This window comes from Rhinolophus hipposideros (assembly GCF_964194185.1).
Source record: "Rhinolophus hipposideros genome assembly, chromosome: 2".
NCBI lineage: Eukaryota > Metazoa > Chordata > Mammalia > Chiroptera > Rhinolophidae > Rhinolophus > Rhinolophus hipposideros.
This window is the reverse complement of record NC_138048.1, coordinates 49582665-49596306: the sequence shown is the minus strand read 5'-3', so window position 1 is coordinate 49596306 and position 13642 is coordinate 49582665. Positions and strand designations below refer to the sequence as shown.

At 42.6% G+C, this 13642-nt stretch overlaps 1 protein-coding gene across 1 annotated transcript; it reads left to right on the top strand.

The window, feature by feature from the left end:
• Positions 1-465: 465 nt before the first annotated feature.
• Positions 466-10184, top strand: ROPN1 (rhophilin associated tail protein 1; the record flags this gene model as incomplete). Its single annotated transcript, XM_081067538.1, has 5 exons — positions 466-581; positions 2268-2385; positions 3639-3800; positions 9421-9596; positions 10118-10184. The coding sequence occupies 5 exons, from the start codon at positions 466-468 to the stop codon at positions 10182-10184; spliced, it is 639 nt and encodes a 212-aa protein (XP_080923664.1).
• Positions 10185-13642: the final 3458 nt, after the last annotated feature.

Here is a 13642-nt window from a genome sequence, read left to right as displayed (position 1 = left end):
CTACAACTCTCCTTGGCCAATGAGAGTTGTGTGATGTGGAAGATATTCATGACATGCTGTTGAGTAAATAAGCTGTTTTGTATGACCCTATTTTTATTTATACAGATATATATTTACACTGAAAAAATTCTGGAAGGAGCTATCCAATATTTTGGTGTGGTATCACTAGGGGATATTTTTGCTTACTTCTTGGTAATCTCTACTTTTTAATGAACAAGTATTGTGTGCATTTTTATGTAAAGGACAGATTATTTACAACAACAAAAGGGGGTTAGTAAACCACTTTCTAACCTCAGAGTTGTATAACAATAGAATGTATCTGCCTCGTGAGTTAATAAACTCCCCAATATCGAGGAGGCAAACAGAGGCTGGGCACCCTTCTGTCCAGGATTTCTGTCATTTTGTGATTCAAAGATTCCCGTTTTATTTGTGTGTTTTTTCCCCTGCCAATAGGTCAACGTATCAATGCCTCAGACGGATAAGCAAATATGCATTCCCCCGGAGCTGCCAGAATTGCTGAAGCAATTTACCAAAGCCGCCATTCAGACCCAGCCACCGGATCTTATCCAGTGGGCTGCCGAGTACGTACCCCTCTCTGACCTCCAGCCCCTGCTTCCCACTGAAGGTGGAGGTGTGGGGGTGGAGGAGGGAAGGTCTTGGAAAACTTTGAGGAGGTTGTCATGGCTGCAGCCTGGGAGTCCAGACTGATGAGCATGATCTTTGTGATATTCAGCTGTCACATTGCTTTGGTGCTTTAAAATCCACATACAAATCCATCAAACTGGGCAAGGATGGGATGCCCTTCCTTAAGCGAACTAGACTGAGTAATAGGACGCCAGGGCAATAGGCAAAGTGTCTTGGGCGAATCAGCAAGATTCAGATTACCACATCACACCAGCACACGCACACGCCACCTTGTCCCAGTGAAAAGAAGTGTCAGAATCCTCCTGGAGCGTAGCTGGCCTTTCCCGGTGAGAGCCCAGGGCCTCGTCCTCCGGTCTCACCACTAGGTGGCAGCAGTGCACCTAGGGGAGCGCTGCTGTGAGCCTGCAGGATGGCTTGGGACCAGTCCCACTTTGGAAAAATTGTCCTTCTCTTTCGCGTTTCTTTGAACTGACTTGTTCCCTCGACGTAAAGATGTCCACACAGTACACATTACATTCTGGAGAAAGGAGGCAAAACAGCCACGAGGGCAGGAGGAGCACCTGGCCTGGCTGAAAACAGGGTGCCTCAAACACACGTGCCCTCCGTCGGGAGAGACCCCGGAAGGCTGCTCAGTGGAAGGAGCTTACCAAACAATAGCTACTGGCCGGATTGGTATCGCTTACTATAGAATGCCTCTCCGCTTTGAAATTGCTTGTTAGACAAAATGCCTGCTTCAGACTGGGGCTTGGAGGTGGGAGCTTACCAGACCTTTTTCAAGCTCTTTTTACTGTTGGATGACCTCCTTATTCGTGTTTCAGTGGGAAAGGGGAGTAAGAGAGGCTGTTGATGGAGCTGGTGGGTTGGGGGAAGAGAGCATGTCCTCAGCATAAGGTTGAATAGGTGTGTTGAAAAGGTGTTGGGCAGGTGTGGACACCTTGAGAAGGCACACAATGGAATCTCTGGGGGGTGGGGAGCTTCCAGAGGCTCCTGGCTGGCGCACTCATGTTGCTGGCTTGGGTCACAATGACGCTTTTACAAATGAAAGGAAAATAAACCAGTGGTGCTCATAAAAAGAGACATAAATGGGGTTGCTTTGCTAGTAATGAGGCCTGTTTAGTTTTCCATTCTCAATTTCATATATTACCTCTAAGACTGAACTGCAACATCAGAAGACTAATTTCTTCTGGCATCTCAGACAGACTCTGTTTCATACTATACAACAGTTTAAAACTCCATTTTATTGTTCTTGGGCTACTGTTTTATAGCAAGAAAAATGACATTTCTGGGTATTGTCCCTGACATTTATGTGAGAAAACACTCCACTGTTGTAGCCTGCTTGCTCCTGTATCATATTGTGTGCTACACATTTTTTAGATATCAATGAAGAATTAGTTTGTAGTTCAACTACGGTGAAAGAGGACAGCATGACCTAAGAGCATGCATGCACTATCTTTTCAGACATGAAAAGCTCTTAGCAGATGGTTTTATGTGATTTACAAACCTGCAGCATTTTAGAGCATAAAACTCCACAAAGTATTTCCAGGACAAAAACTCTATTTAATTCATTACAAGTAAGAATTTCCTGCATATGTGCTGTCAATGAACAAACTTTTTTCTTGTAGTTATTTTGGGGCTATGTCCCGTGGAGAGATTCCTCCAGAGAGAGAGCGGTCTGAGCACGTTTCTTCGTCTAACTGGGCAGAGCTTACACCTGACCTGTTGAAGATCCTGCATTCTAGGGTAAGGGCCATACGGCAGCATCGAGTGGGAACACAGGGACAATGTCTAGGGCGGGCAGGTACAGACAGAAGCCCACCATCCTCCTGCCAAGTCAGCTGGCCACTCAGCATCATGCTGAAGTTCGCTAAGCCATGCACTGAAAGTAACTGTTCCCTTGGGGAAACGGGAATATTAACATAGGCAATAAGCTGAGTTGTCTGTGGGGTCATCCCAGATTTCCCTGAAGCAGGCAGAATGTCCAGGGGCTCTGCAATGCTAATCACTTCTCTCCAGAAAGTGCAGGTCCACGGACCTTGAGAGTGTCTCTTTTTCTGATCAAGACCATAAGATGAGGACAGTCTCAGTTTTGGGGGGGGGGAGACATACTGTAGTTCCCCAGTTATACCAGGTGCAGACATAGTATAACTTTCAGCGAAAACCCTGGTCCTCTTCACAGCCATATCTTCCTGGGAGCTGCCTGGTGAATGGATCAGAAAATAGGCTTTAGCACCACTATACCCTGCCTTAGGATCCAGGGCAGAGTGTTTTGGGGGTGATTCAGGACTAACTTAGCCAACTGCCAGAGGCCTGGCATTTCACCAGAATCAGAGCGCCAGGGAAGGTATAGCAGTGTTTCACTGGGGCATCTGCACCCTTACCGTGTTGTTGGCCAACAACTGGTCATTTGTTGCCTTCTCCTCTCAACTACCCACCACCTTGTGCAGTGGACATGGCAGAGTCTGAGGTACCTGGGACCAAGCAATCTGAAGCATGCAGACCATAAACCCCATGTTATACCTGGGAAAGCATGAGGGGTGCATGTGAGGTCTAGTGCAAAGAATTCAGTAGAGTCTAGAGGCAAGAGACTTAACATATAGTTCTAGTCTCATCACTAATTTTGGTTTCAGTCAGTCAGCCCCCTGCTCTTTGGGTTCATTTTTCGGCTTCCCTATCTGCCTTATAGGAACAACCTAGGAATACAACAGCAGATAATAAAGCATCAGAAAAAAATAAAAATATAAATGTACATTTTCCACTTAATTCTGATGTCTGAAGTTAAAATGATTAGATTATACCTCAGCATGGTCTTCCTTGGCTGACTATTTCTCTACCCTTGCAAAGAGAACTGCCAGTCAGAGTCCACTTTACCCCAAAACCCCCATCCTTTGCTGTGTGCTGGGAGAACGCAGAGCTTTGCCTGGGCAGGTGCTTCTCAGGGCATGCTCTCATCCTGTCCCACCTTCTCTGCCTTGTGTCTGTCCCCTGTCCTGCAGGTTGGCGGCAGACTGATCATCCATGTCAATGAGCTGGCCCAGATGTGGAAGGTGCTGAATCTCCCAACACATCTGTTTAACAGTGTGATGAATGTGGGCCACTTCACGGAGGACATTGAGTGGCTGAAGTTTTTAGCTCTTGTTTGCAGCTCTCTCGGTGTAGTAAGTTAGCTTTAATGCTTTTTGTCTTTACGGGAAAATCTCTCTCTGAGTCTGGAAGGGTAATATATACACACAGTCAACTCTCCAGGGCTGAAGGTGAGCATGCCTCTTCTTTCTACTAGTTCTCCCGTCTGAATTCTCAGCTCATCAAGCCAGACGCAGGAGTTAGGAGGAAAGAGAGGGGAAACTTGTGATTAGGCTCTGGGGAGAAGTTGACTAAAATGTGGCTTTTGGTTTATTTATGTATTTCAATCATAGCACTTAGATTTATTTTTGTCACCACCTCACTCCCTCCATTCATATTCCTAGAGATAACCCAGACCCAGCTGTAGAATAAGATTTGCTTATACTGGGTTCCAGACACCTAGAAGATATACCAATAACAGACCTTTTGAAAGAGGTGCAGCCTTATAGAAAACGGTTTGAGCATCATTGGATACAAAAATCAGAGATAAGAGAGCAGGAAAGGAGAGACAAGGCTATTTCTAGATGAATAGTCATGATGTCATCATGGAGGCAGGATCATACAGATTCATGCCTTTTCCAAACTTGACTTGGTTTACAATTGGAAAAGCCATTTTCCTGTTTTAAATTAAAAAAGATTGCAACCAGTTCATATATATATATAGATAGATAGATATCTATCTATCTATCTATCTATCTATCTATCTATCTATCTATCTATAAGCTTTAGGATCATATGTGACTCACTCTTGTTAAACACTGTTACAATAACTAAATGAAAATTCATCAGAAACATGGTTTTTAAAAAAAATCTCTGAAACACATACAAGTTTAAAAGTTAATGAGTAAAGGAGGTGTCTGCCAAAACCAAATGGTATGAGAAGGTAGTTTGAATCATTCAGCATATCTAAAGATGATCTTGTTCTTTCATCTCAAATATGTTTGAAATGCATATCTGACATTTTTGTTTCTGGGGAAAATGTACTAGAAATATTGCAGTCCAGCTTTTCCTGTGGATTGGCCCTGCAATTTTCATCATAATCATTTCTTTAGAGAGGAGGAGAGAAGAGGCCATTCGTGGTTTTGTGTTTCCATTGTCCTTTATGGCAATGCTATATAATGAATAAATTACTCTCTTCCAAAGAGAAGAGGAAAAAGCAACAGGGGAAGGTGGGTTGCCAATCAGCACCACCTCTTGTGGAAATAGCTCCATGGATTGGGGAAAATCACAGAAGGGAAAATAAAAACTTGACATGTTTTATGAAAGTCTCATAGGGTCACAAGTTTATTCACAGCACATTCAGAGATGTGTGGGGTGGGGAAAGTGTTTTATCTTTAGTTAATTCTGATCTTCCTGATCTATCCCACCCACAAAGCGTGGAGCAAGAAAATAAGTAAATTCAATTCAGTCCAGGGATTTTCATCTGATGCAATAACTGAAACAGCTTTAAGGTAAATTGTCCAGTGTCTCAAGTTTCTCCTCACCACTCCTCTCTTGAAGACGGCAGTTGAGTGTATAGGGAAAGAGGTGTCTCTAGGACCTCAGAGCAGCCAAGTGAATAGAAGAGGCCCTTTCTAGCACCTCTGATCTGCATGAAAATAAATACTTATAGTCCCCAGCAGTTTGCAGCTGAACTTGGTCTCTGTCTCACAATAGTCTCCATCAGCTCACCTGGGGTTTTCTGTGCTCAGGGCCTCCTTGAGTCTCTTCCAGGTTGCCCTCATCGCTCCCTGGCTTCCACTTCACAGCCCCTCAGCACCCTGTGAGATGTCTGAGTCCTCTCCTTGTCCACATACCTCACAGGGACGCAGAGTGACTTTAGAAAGTCAAGTTCCAACCCTCTCTCTGCTTAGCTCACTGTGTAGCTGCTCGGTTGATTTTGATACAGCTACCTCCCCAATCGGCAAGGGGGAAACCACAAGGCGAATTGTAACTTTCTCCATCCCTGCTAAAACGGGGAGTTTGGATTCGATGTTCCGTGAGGTTCTTTCATCTCTGACACTCTGTGATTCTATTCCCCCTTTTCTGCTTCCACTGAGCACCCTCAGGCCTGGCTCTGGATAACAATGGGCCCCTCCAATTCTGAGAGGTCCTGAGGTGTCTGACTTTGCCCCTCATCACTTCTATGTCAGAGAGCACCTAGGGGTGAAGTCAGCCTGAAGGTCTGGTTTGTAAATAAAGGGTGCCCTGTGAATCCAGGAACCAATACCTTTATACTCATTTGTTTCATGTTGCACTATTGCTGGGAATTTAAATATGGGGGTGGTCCTGGTGTCACCACTTAGTGGAGGATTTGCAATCTAGTTAATCCATATATCCTTAGTGGCAAGCCCAGAAATTCCCCTGTTCTTTGCCAAATCACCAGTCAACCATGATCTCTGTGCCATTTAGAAAATCCAGTTCCCTTTTTATAAGAGTCTAACGGCAGGAATTTTAAGAAGCAGGTGCATTTACTCCAGTCTTGAGCTCTTGGAGTCCACACACATGATTCAAAATTCTACAGCATGCAGGCCTATATTCTTCTTCTGTTTCAGTGCTCCATTACTCTAGAACAGCCTACACAACCTCCTAGTCCACTGAGACCAATTATATAAAAGAAGAATGTGTCATTGTGTTCATTGGAAGGAAGGACATATTTTGTTAGCAATTAATTCACCTTCTGAGTCTTTCACCTCTAAGTTTGAAAATATGGCTCATAAGATGCTTAACGGCTATTTCTACTAAGTAGATCCCTATCAGACAATAGAAATCTGTGCAACAGAATACAGATTTCTGTTTACTTTAGAATTAAGTTTACCAAAAAGCTTCAGTCCAGAGAGATCTTTATCTATTCATCCATTCACACAATGTGATCTGTGGATGATGTGTTATAGAATTGTAATTTGAAAACCTATGTAATTTTACTAACCATTGTCACCCCCAACAAATTTAATAAGAAAAATAAATCTTTTAAAATCATATGAGGGCAATAGAATTTAAAGGTTTGTTGTTTGGATGCTCAATGAAAGATATTTGGCATAGAAAGCACCTATATTAGTTTGCTAGGGTTCCTATAACAAGTACCACAAACTGGACAGCTTAATAAACAACAGAAATTTATTTTCTCACAGTTCTTGAGGCTAGAAATCTGAGATCAAGGTGTGTCTGAGGCCAGTCTCACTTGGCTTTTCAATGGCCATCTCCTTTCTTCACATGGTTGTCCGTGAGTGTATGCACATGTCTGGTCTTTTGCCCTCACTGTCTCTTCCTATCTCCTAATCTCTTCTTATAGGGACACCAGATCTATTGGATTAGGACCCACTTCATTTGAACTTAATTACCTCTTTAAATGCCCTATCTCCAAATTCAATCACATTCTTTGTTCTGAGCAGATGAGGGCAACCTGGAAGGGACTCAAGGAGGCCCTGAACACCAGAAGAACACAGATGATCCTTTAATGTAGGACTAGGAGTTGGGGCTTCAACATAGGAACTTTGGGTGGACACAGTTCAACCCATAAGAGCACTCCAATTTGGATGAGACTGTAGGAAGAGGACAACAGAACAAAGTCAGTAGAGGTGCAGGGTTTTTTTGTTTTGTTTTGTTTCCTTTAAAGAGAATCAGAGAAGATGAGCTATGGATGGGAATGATGAAGTTCAGTGCATATACGACTCTGCTTGCAAATCTACCTAAAGCCATTGGGTGCTGAGCTCATCTTACACGCATGCCCTCCCATTGTCACTGACAGCCCCTCACCCAGCTTCCTGTATGCCTGGCCTCGGAACGTCTTCCGTGGAAGTGCATGGCATACTGCCTCATACAGTGCCTCACCACGACCTCCAGGAGAGGCCTCCCAGAGGCAGGAGACAATAAATGAAAGTGGGTTGCTGCACACCTTACTTTTATTTGCTATCTCATAGTTTATCATTTAAAACTTCATGTATATTGAAGACTTCATTTCACATAATATAGACATTTCTAAACACAAAGAAACAATTTAAATATTAAATCAATTAGAATTAATAACTTATTAATCAACGCAAATAATGTCTAAATTGCCTGCCATCAGGTAAAACTGTCACTCTGGGAAGATGGGCCAAGTTTATTCAGCACTCTCACATTCCTCCTGACATACAGACTTACATTCCTGGGTAACACACTACAGGTAAAGAAACACCATCTAGACATCCATGACACTCAGGGAGAGGAAAGGAGCAGAACAGCAAACAGCAACTGCAGAGAAGAACAACGCTGGTCAGTGTTTGGGCAGTTATAGTAGCTGCTTGTTCATGTACCCAGTTGTCCACTCCGGACTAACTGTTGCCTGGTCCCTAGAGAGTACACAAGGAGAATCTGTATGTCATCTGTTTTAGTAAACCGCCAAGATACACCAGGGGTACCAAAAAAATGCATACAATTGGACACTTTGGTCAATATTGCTTAAGCAGTAATTCATTGTAATCAGAAGTGTCTGGACGCTGATGGTAACCTCTTTGAGCACCTCTTGTAATTGCAGAAGTCAAACATGACTTATATTCATCTTTTGTTATCAGTATATATTGAGCATTACAATTTTAATATTTTTTCCTTTCTTAAAATGTGTATACATTTTTTTGGCACCCTCTATATCTGCCAACCTATCTTTGCTAATTCAGAGCTCAACAATCCTTTCTTTGAATCGTTTCTTTCCTTTATTGCATCAATTCACAACTCTTGTGAAATTTATTCTAAGGATACGTTTATTTAAAGACACAGGTAAGTAAAACCTCAGTTCTGAATATAACCTTTAATGTTCAAGCTTCATTGTAAGGAGTGTTGGCTTCTGTAGCAACCTTTCCATTAAAACTTCTGCCAATTGCCATGGGCTACCATGCACTGCCAGGAGCGGGGGAGCGCAAGGCTCATAATACCAGCATGGGCCAGGGAGCTGTGTCCTACACAACTAGACTGAGAAACAACGGCTTGAACTGGAGTGGGGCGGCGGTGGGGGAGGCGGAAGAAGGGGGAAAAAAACAAACTTCTGCCCACCATCATCTATTAATTTTTCCCAGCAACTATAAGGTTAGTGTTATATCATATAACGTACTGGGTGGCTCTGATCAGATAGATCCATGTGTGTTAGGAAAACTGGTTTTATCATGATGTTCAGTGTCGTCCACTGAACATCATGATAAAACCAGTTCTGCATCCGGGACTCTTATCTTCCCAGTACCCTTCTCCTACCGCCTTCTCCCCTCCACGTATCTTGCTGGAGTATATAAACTACACTCATCTCCTCATCCCTTTGGACATAAGATTGGAGAACAATAAGAATAATAAATCATTTTAATTTTATAGGATGAAAAATCAAGTTCTCCTCCTTTCCTGAAGTTATTCTGATTAAAGTAATAAATATCTTAGAGTATTCAGCAGTTTAAAAAATTAATTCCTTAAGAGTAACCCTCTAACACAGAAAGGAAAGGAACACAAAAAGAAAGACACCAAGAGATTAATATTTTTTTTTGTTGAATTAAATGACATTTGGGTGTGAAAAATTCACACTTTCCAGAATATTATATCATTCCCACTTCATTTTATGAGAGCAAAATTTTTGTTTTCTTTCTCGTATCTATACTGATCTTAGGAATCTAGTCTGGAATAGTGACTTTATCCTCATTTAATCTTATGACTTTATAGACCATTTCCAAAACTCTCAAGATAGTGTGTGAAGTTTTATCATGTGACCATGATGGTGGACCTCCCAGGATCCCTTTTAGCACCTTTCGGTTTCTCTACGCATATGTTGCCGAAGTGGACGGGGAGATCTCTGCATCTCAAGTCAGCCGAATGCTGAGCTACATTGAACGGGAAATGTAAGTAAACTCTTACCAATTGGAGGGAAAAAAATACGGGGAAAATTAATCTAGCAGGCCAAGATATAGTGAGGTTACTATATTATGCTGCTCCGGGAACAGAGAAATGTTGGGAAGAACAAGAGCTAAGAATCCAAAAGAGAAAGGGAAGGGGAGGAGAGGAAGGGTATAGGACAACGATTCTTAGAGTGCTACCAAGACAGACCAGCAGCACAGCATCACCTGGGAACGTATTAGAAACGCAATTGCTCAGGTTACACCCTGAACCTACCCAATCAGAAATTGGGGGGCGGGGCCTAAGCATCTGTGTCTGAGCACACCCTCCAGGTGAATGGCTCAGGTTCAGGATTGACCAGTCGAGTAGGAATGGAGAGGGCGAGGAAGGCAGTCAGGAGTTTAGAGAAAAAGAGGGTGATAAGAACAGGAGCCACAGCAGAATTCATTTGGAGTGAGAGACTGTCTATATTCTTTCTTAATTGCTAAATGAACTAACCCCACATGTATCTTTTTTTCCCAATCAGAATTGGTCCTGATGGTTTAATCAAGGTGAGTGACTTTACCCAAAACCCCAGGATTCGACTGGAGTAAAAGCACAATTTTGGCAATTTTAAAGGAAGATACAGAGATGATTGTGCTTCAGAATGACTGGACCCCATACACCATCCAATCAATGTCCACTTTCTTGTACAACTGGTACACACTAATAAACAACTAGGCAAACATGAAATCAGAAATATGTGGAATTAAGATGTAAAATTATTGGAACAAAACACATAAGCAGAAAATTAGTATTCTTCCCACACGGACACTGAGTAAAAGTGGCTGAGGACGCATGGATAGAAAACGCATCTCTAGTCAAAACCAGACTGTCAGGGGAACACAATGTAGTTTGCAACCTGAATCTGTGTCTCCCAGGCTGTAACTCCCTTTGCTCAAATAAATGCTTTTTATTCTTTATTACAGGTTAATATTAACTTTGGTTTTCAATAGGAATCATTCCATTGACAATCACTCACCCTAGAGCCAGGCAATAAGATTGGAGGATGAGGGAAGAAAATAATATTCACAGGTCTTACTCGGTGGTACACAACAAGCCCTTTATTAGCATTAAGCCACCTGACTAAGTATACCTATGTGACTGTCACGCAGGAGACCCTGCTCGCTGCACCATTTGTCGTGCAGGGTCTCAGCTCCCACTCCCCGCCCAAGAACGCAGGACACGGTAAGGCCAAAAAGGAACACCCATGGAGCCATAAGTAGGGGAGTCAAACCAATATATTCTCGCTGGCGTCTGGGCTGGAGACACAGGAAGCAGGATCTACATAATCTGCCTAACAGCAGTCCGCGCTTGCCAGCCACCACCTTCTTGCTAGCCCCCATTCCTTTTTGCTAGCATAGCCACAGCCGTTATATTAGTGGCCAATGGCCTACGGGTTACAGCTGACGGCCAACTAGCCACAGCTGCTGGCATCTGATCACAGTTGATGGCCATTTACTACCCGAGCCAGCACCTTTCTATGTGAGGCCGAGAGCCTGGAAACTGCTTTTTGGGGTTTTGTCCCCACAGTGACAGATGAGGAAAGCGAGGCATAGCAGGGTGAAGTGACTTGTTCAGGATTACACTGGTGATAGAAAGCTGGCAGGGCTAGAAATGACCCTCTTCATCTGTAATATATTAACGTCTAACACATGCCACCTGACCCATTGTGGCAGCACTCTTTATCAGGAGTGCTCAATCAACCACAGTATATTTGTATGGCAGGTAGATGGCTTGCTCTTGTTAAGGTTCCCTTCGTTCTGTCACAGGCATCTCTGAAACTTTCTCACTGATGATAGTCACTCCCGTCCTTACTCACTATGCCAGACATAGTACATCCACAACCATGCAGAAAAATAAGGGGCAAGCATCAGTGTTCTGTCTTGTCCACACACTGTGGAATGTTTGCTACACGCTATCACACCAAGAATGGCTTAGTCAAGTCCTACGTCAGGCCAAGTAGAGGGCTGAATGCCCAGTTACTGAAGTAAAAGTCAGTGTAGACAAAGTTAGGTTAGAGACACAAATACGAGTTAGAATATAACAAACATTTAAAAACAAACAAAAAACAATAGGTTGGAGGAATTAGAATGAGTTTTCAATTAATCCTTCATAGATTATATTATTCTTCATGGTAAAGAGTATGTTTAAATTCGATTTTAAGTCCCCAGAATCTAGTGCAGTTTATTGAACATAGTAGAATTTGATTAAATTGTTGTTGATTGACTATACCATTCAGAAAAGATATCATGGACATTGTTTAATTGCTTAGGAGCTTCTTTTGAAGGCTCTGGGATTTTTTCCCATTAGTCTTGAAAATAGAGTTTTCTGATTCTCTCAACTGATATTTTGAAGGTTGGCAAACCTTCTGCAATTTTCTTTCTTAGCAACAAGAGAATGTTGGCATGTCTGCATAGCTTAATGTTGTTTCATCAGAATCTTCTAGAGCACACCAGGTTGTTCAATTTGTTTTTAAAGGAGGAATAAACAAAGTAGGAAAAAATATGGTCCATAATAAATGTAGCCACTGTCCCAGCATTCAGAAAAACAAAGCAGCCCCAGGATACTGAACCAGAAATGACTAGAAGAATGGCCTCTAAAACATAAGTTCTTTCTTACAAACACTTGTAAGTCAACACATGTAAAATGAAAAAAACAAAAACAAAAAACCAGACTGTCAGATTTTCAAAGGTAGAATGTTCACCAGATGCAGTTTTGATGTTTTGTGATTATTAGATATAACTTAAATGAGTATCTTTTATATTGTCAATCCATATTTTTACCAGGTTATTTCTCCATTTGTTGGTAGAGTGCTAATCATTCATTCATTCACTCACTCACCAATATTTACTGAGATGGGCTATATGCCAAGGATATGTTGCCAGATAAAATATAGGACACCTGGTTAAATTTGAATTAACAAATAATTTTTTTAGTTCTTCCCCTCCTCCCCCAAACCTGACAACCCTAGGAAGGAACTGTGCTGGTTTATGGACACATGCAAATAAATCATATCTGAATTCTGCCCTCAAGGAGCTCACAATCCAACACTAAGATAGACATAAATTTAAATCACTTTAATGTGCGGGGCCCCAAGAGGTACTAATAAAGTGATTCAGAGATCAGCATTCAAATGTCAATGCCAAAAGATTTTCTGACACCACATACAGATATAACGGCTCCCTCTTTGGAAAATCCCCTGCATGAGTTTAAGACCTTCTGACAAGGTCAAAGATTTTTCTTTCTCCCAGGAAGCAGATGAGATTACCAGGCTGTGTGGTTATTGTTCTTAAGTCCAGGTGTGCCAAGGTTCTATCTGCAATACTATCCCCTCTTAAAGTTTTGTTGTTGTCGTCGTTTTGTATAAAAATCATGCTAACTTGCTTTTTTGATTTACATTCTTCTCTCTACTGAATTAAGGAGAAAAATGTTGTCATGCAGGGTGCCATGCGGGGTCTCTGGTCCCGCTCCCCACATAAAAACACAGGATATGGTGAGACCAAAAAAGAACACCCACAGAACCATAGGTAGGGGAGTCATACCACTATATTCTCGCTGGTGGCTGGGTTGGAGACACAGGAAGCAGGAGCCACACTATCCGATCCGCAACCTGCCGTCCACTTCTCTCTGCCAGCCAATCTCACTTGCTAGCTGCAATCCACTGTGCTAACTGCAACCTGCACTTGCCAGCACCATCTTCTTGCTAGCCCCCATTTTCTGCTAGCGTAGCCACAGCAGTTATATTAGCAGCCAGTGCCTCACTGGTTACAGCTGACGGCCAACTAGCCACAGCTGATGGCCATCCAATCACAGTTGATGGCCATTTACTACCTGAGTCAGCACCTTTCCATAGGAGGCCGAGAGCCTGGAAACTGCACTCCTGGCTCTGTCCCCACATATGTCTATTAGTGTCTAAGCAAGTAAAAGAAGATTGCGATGGGTTGTCACCACAGGCCCTTGATTTTGACCTAGAGTGAAACAATAAAAATAGCTGAAACAAATTCTACCC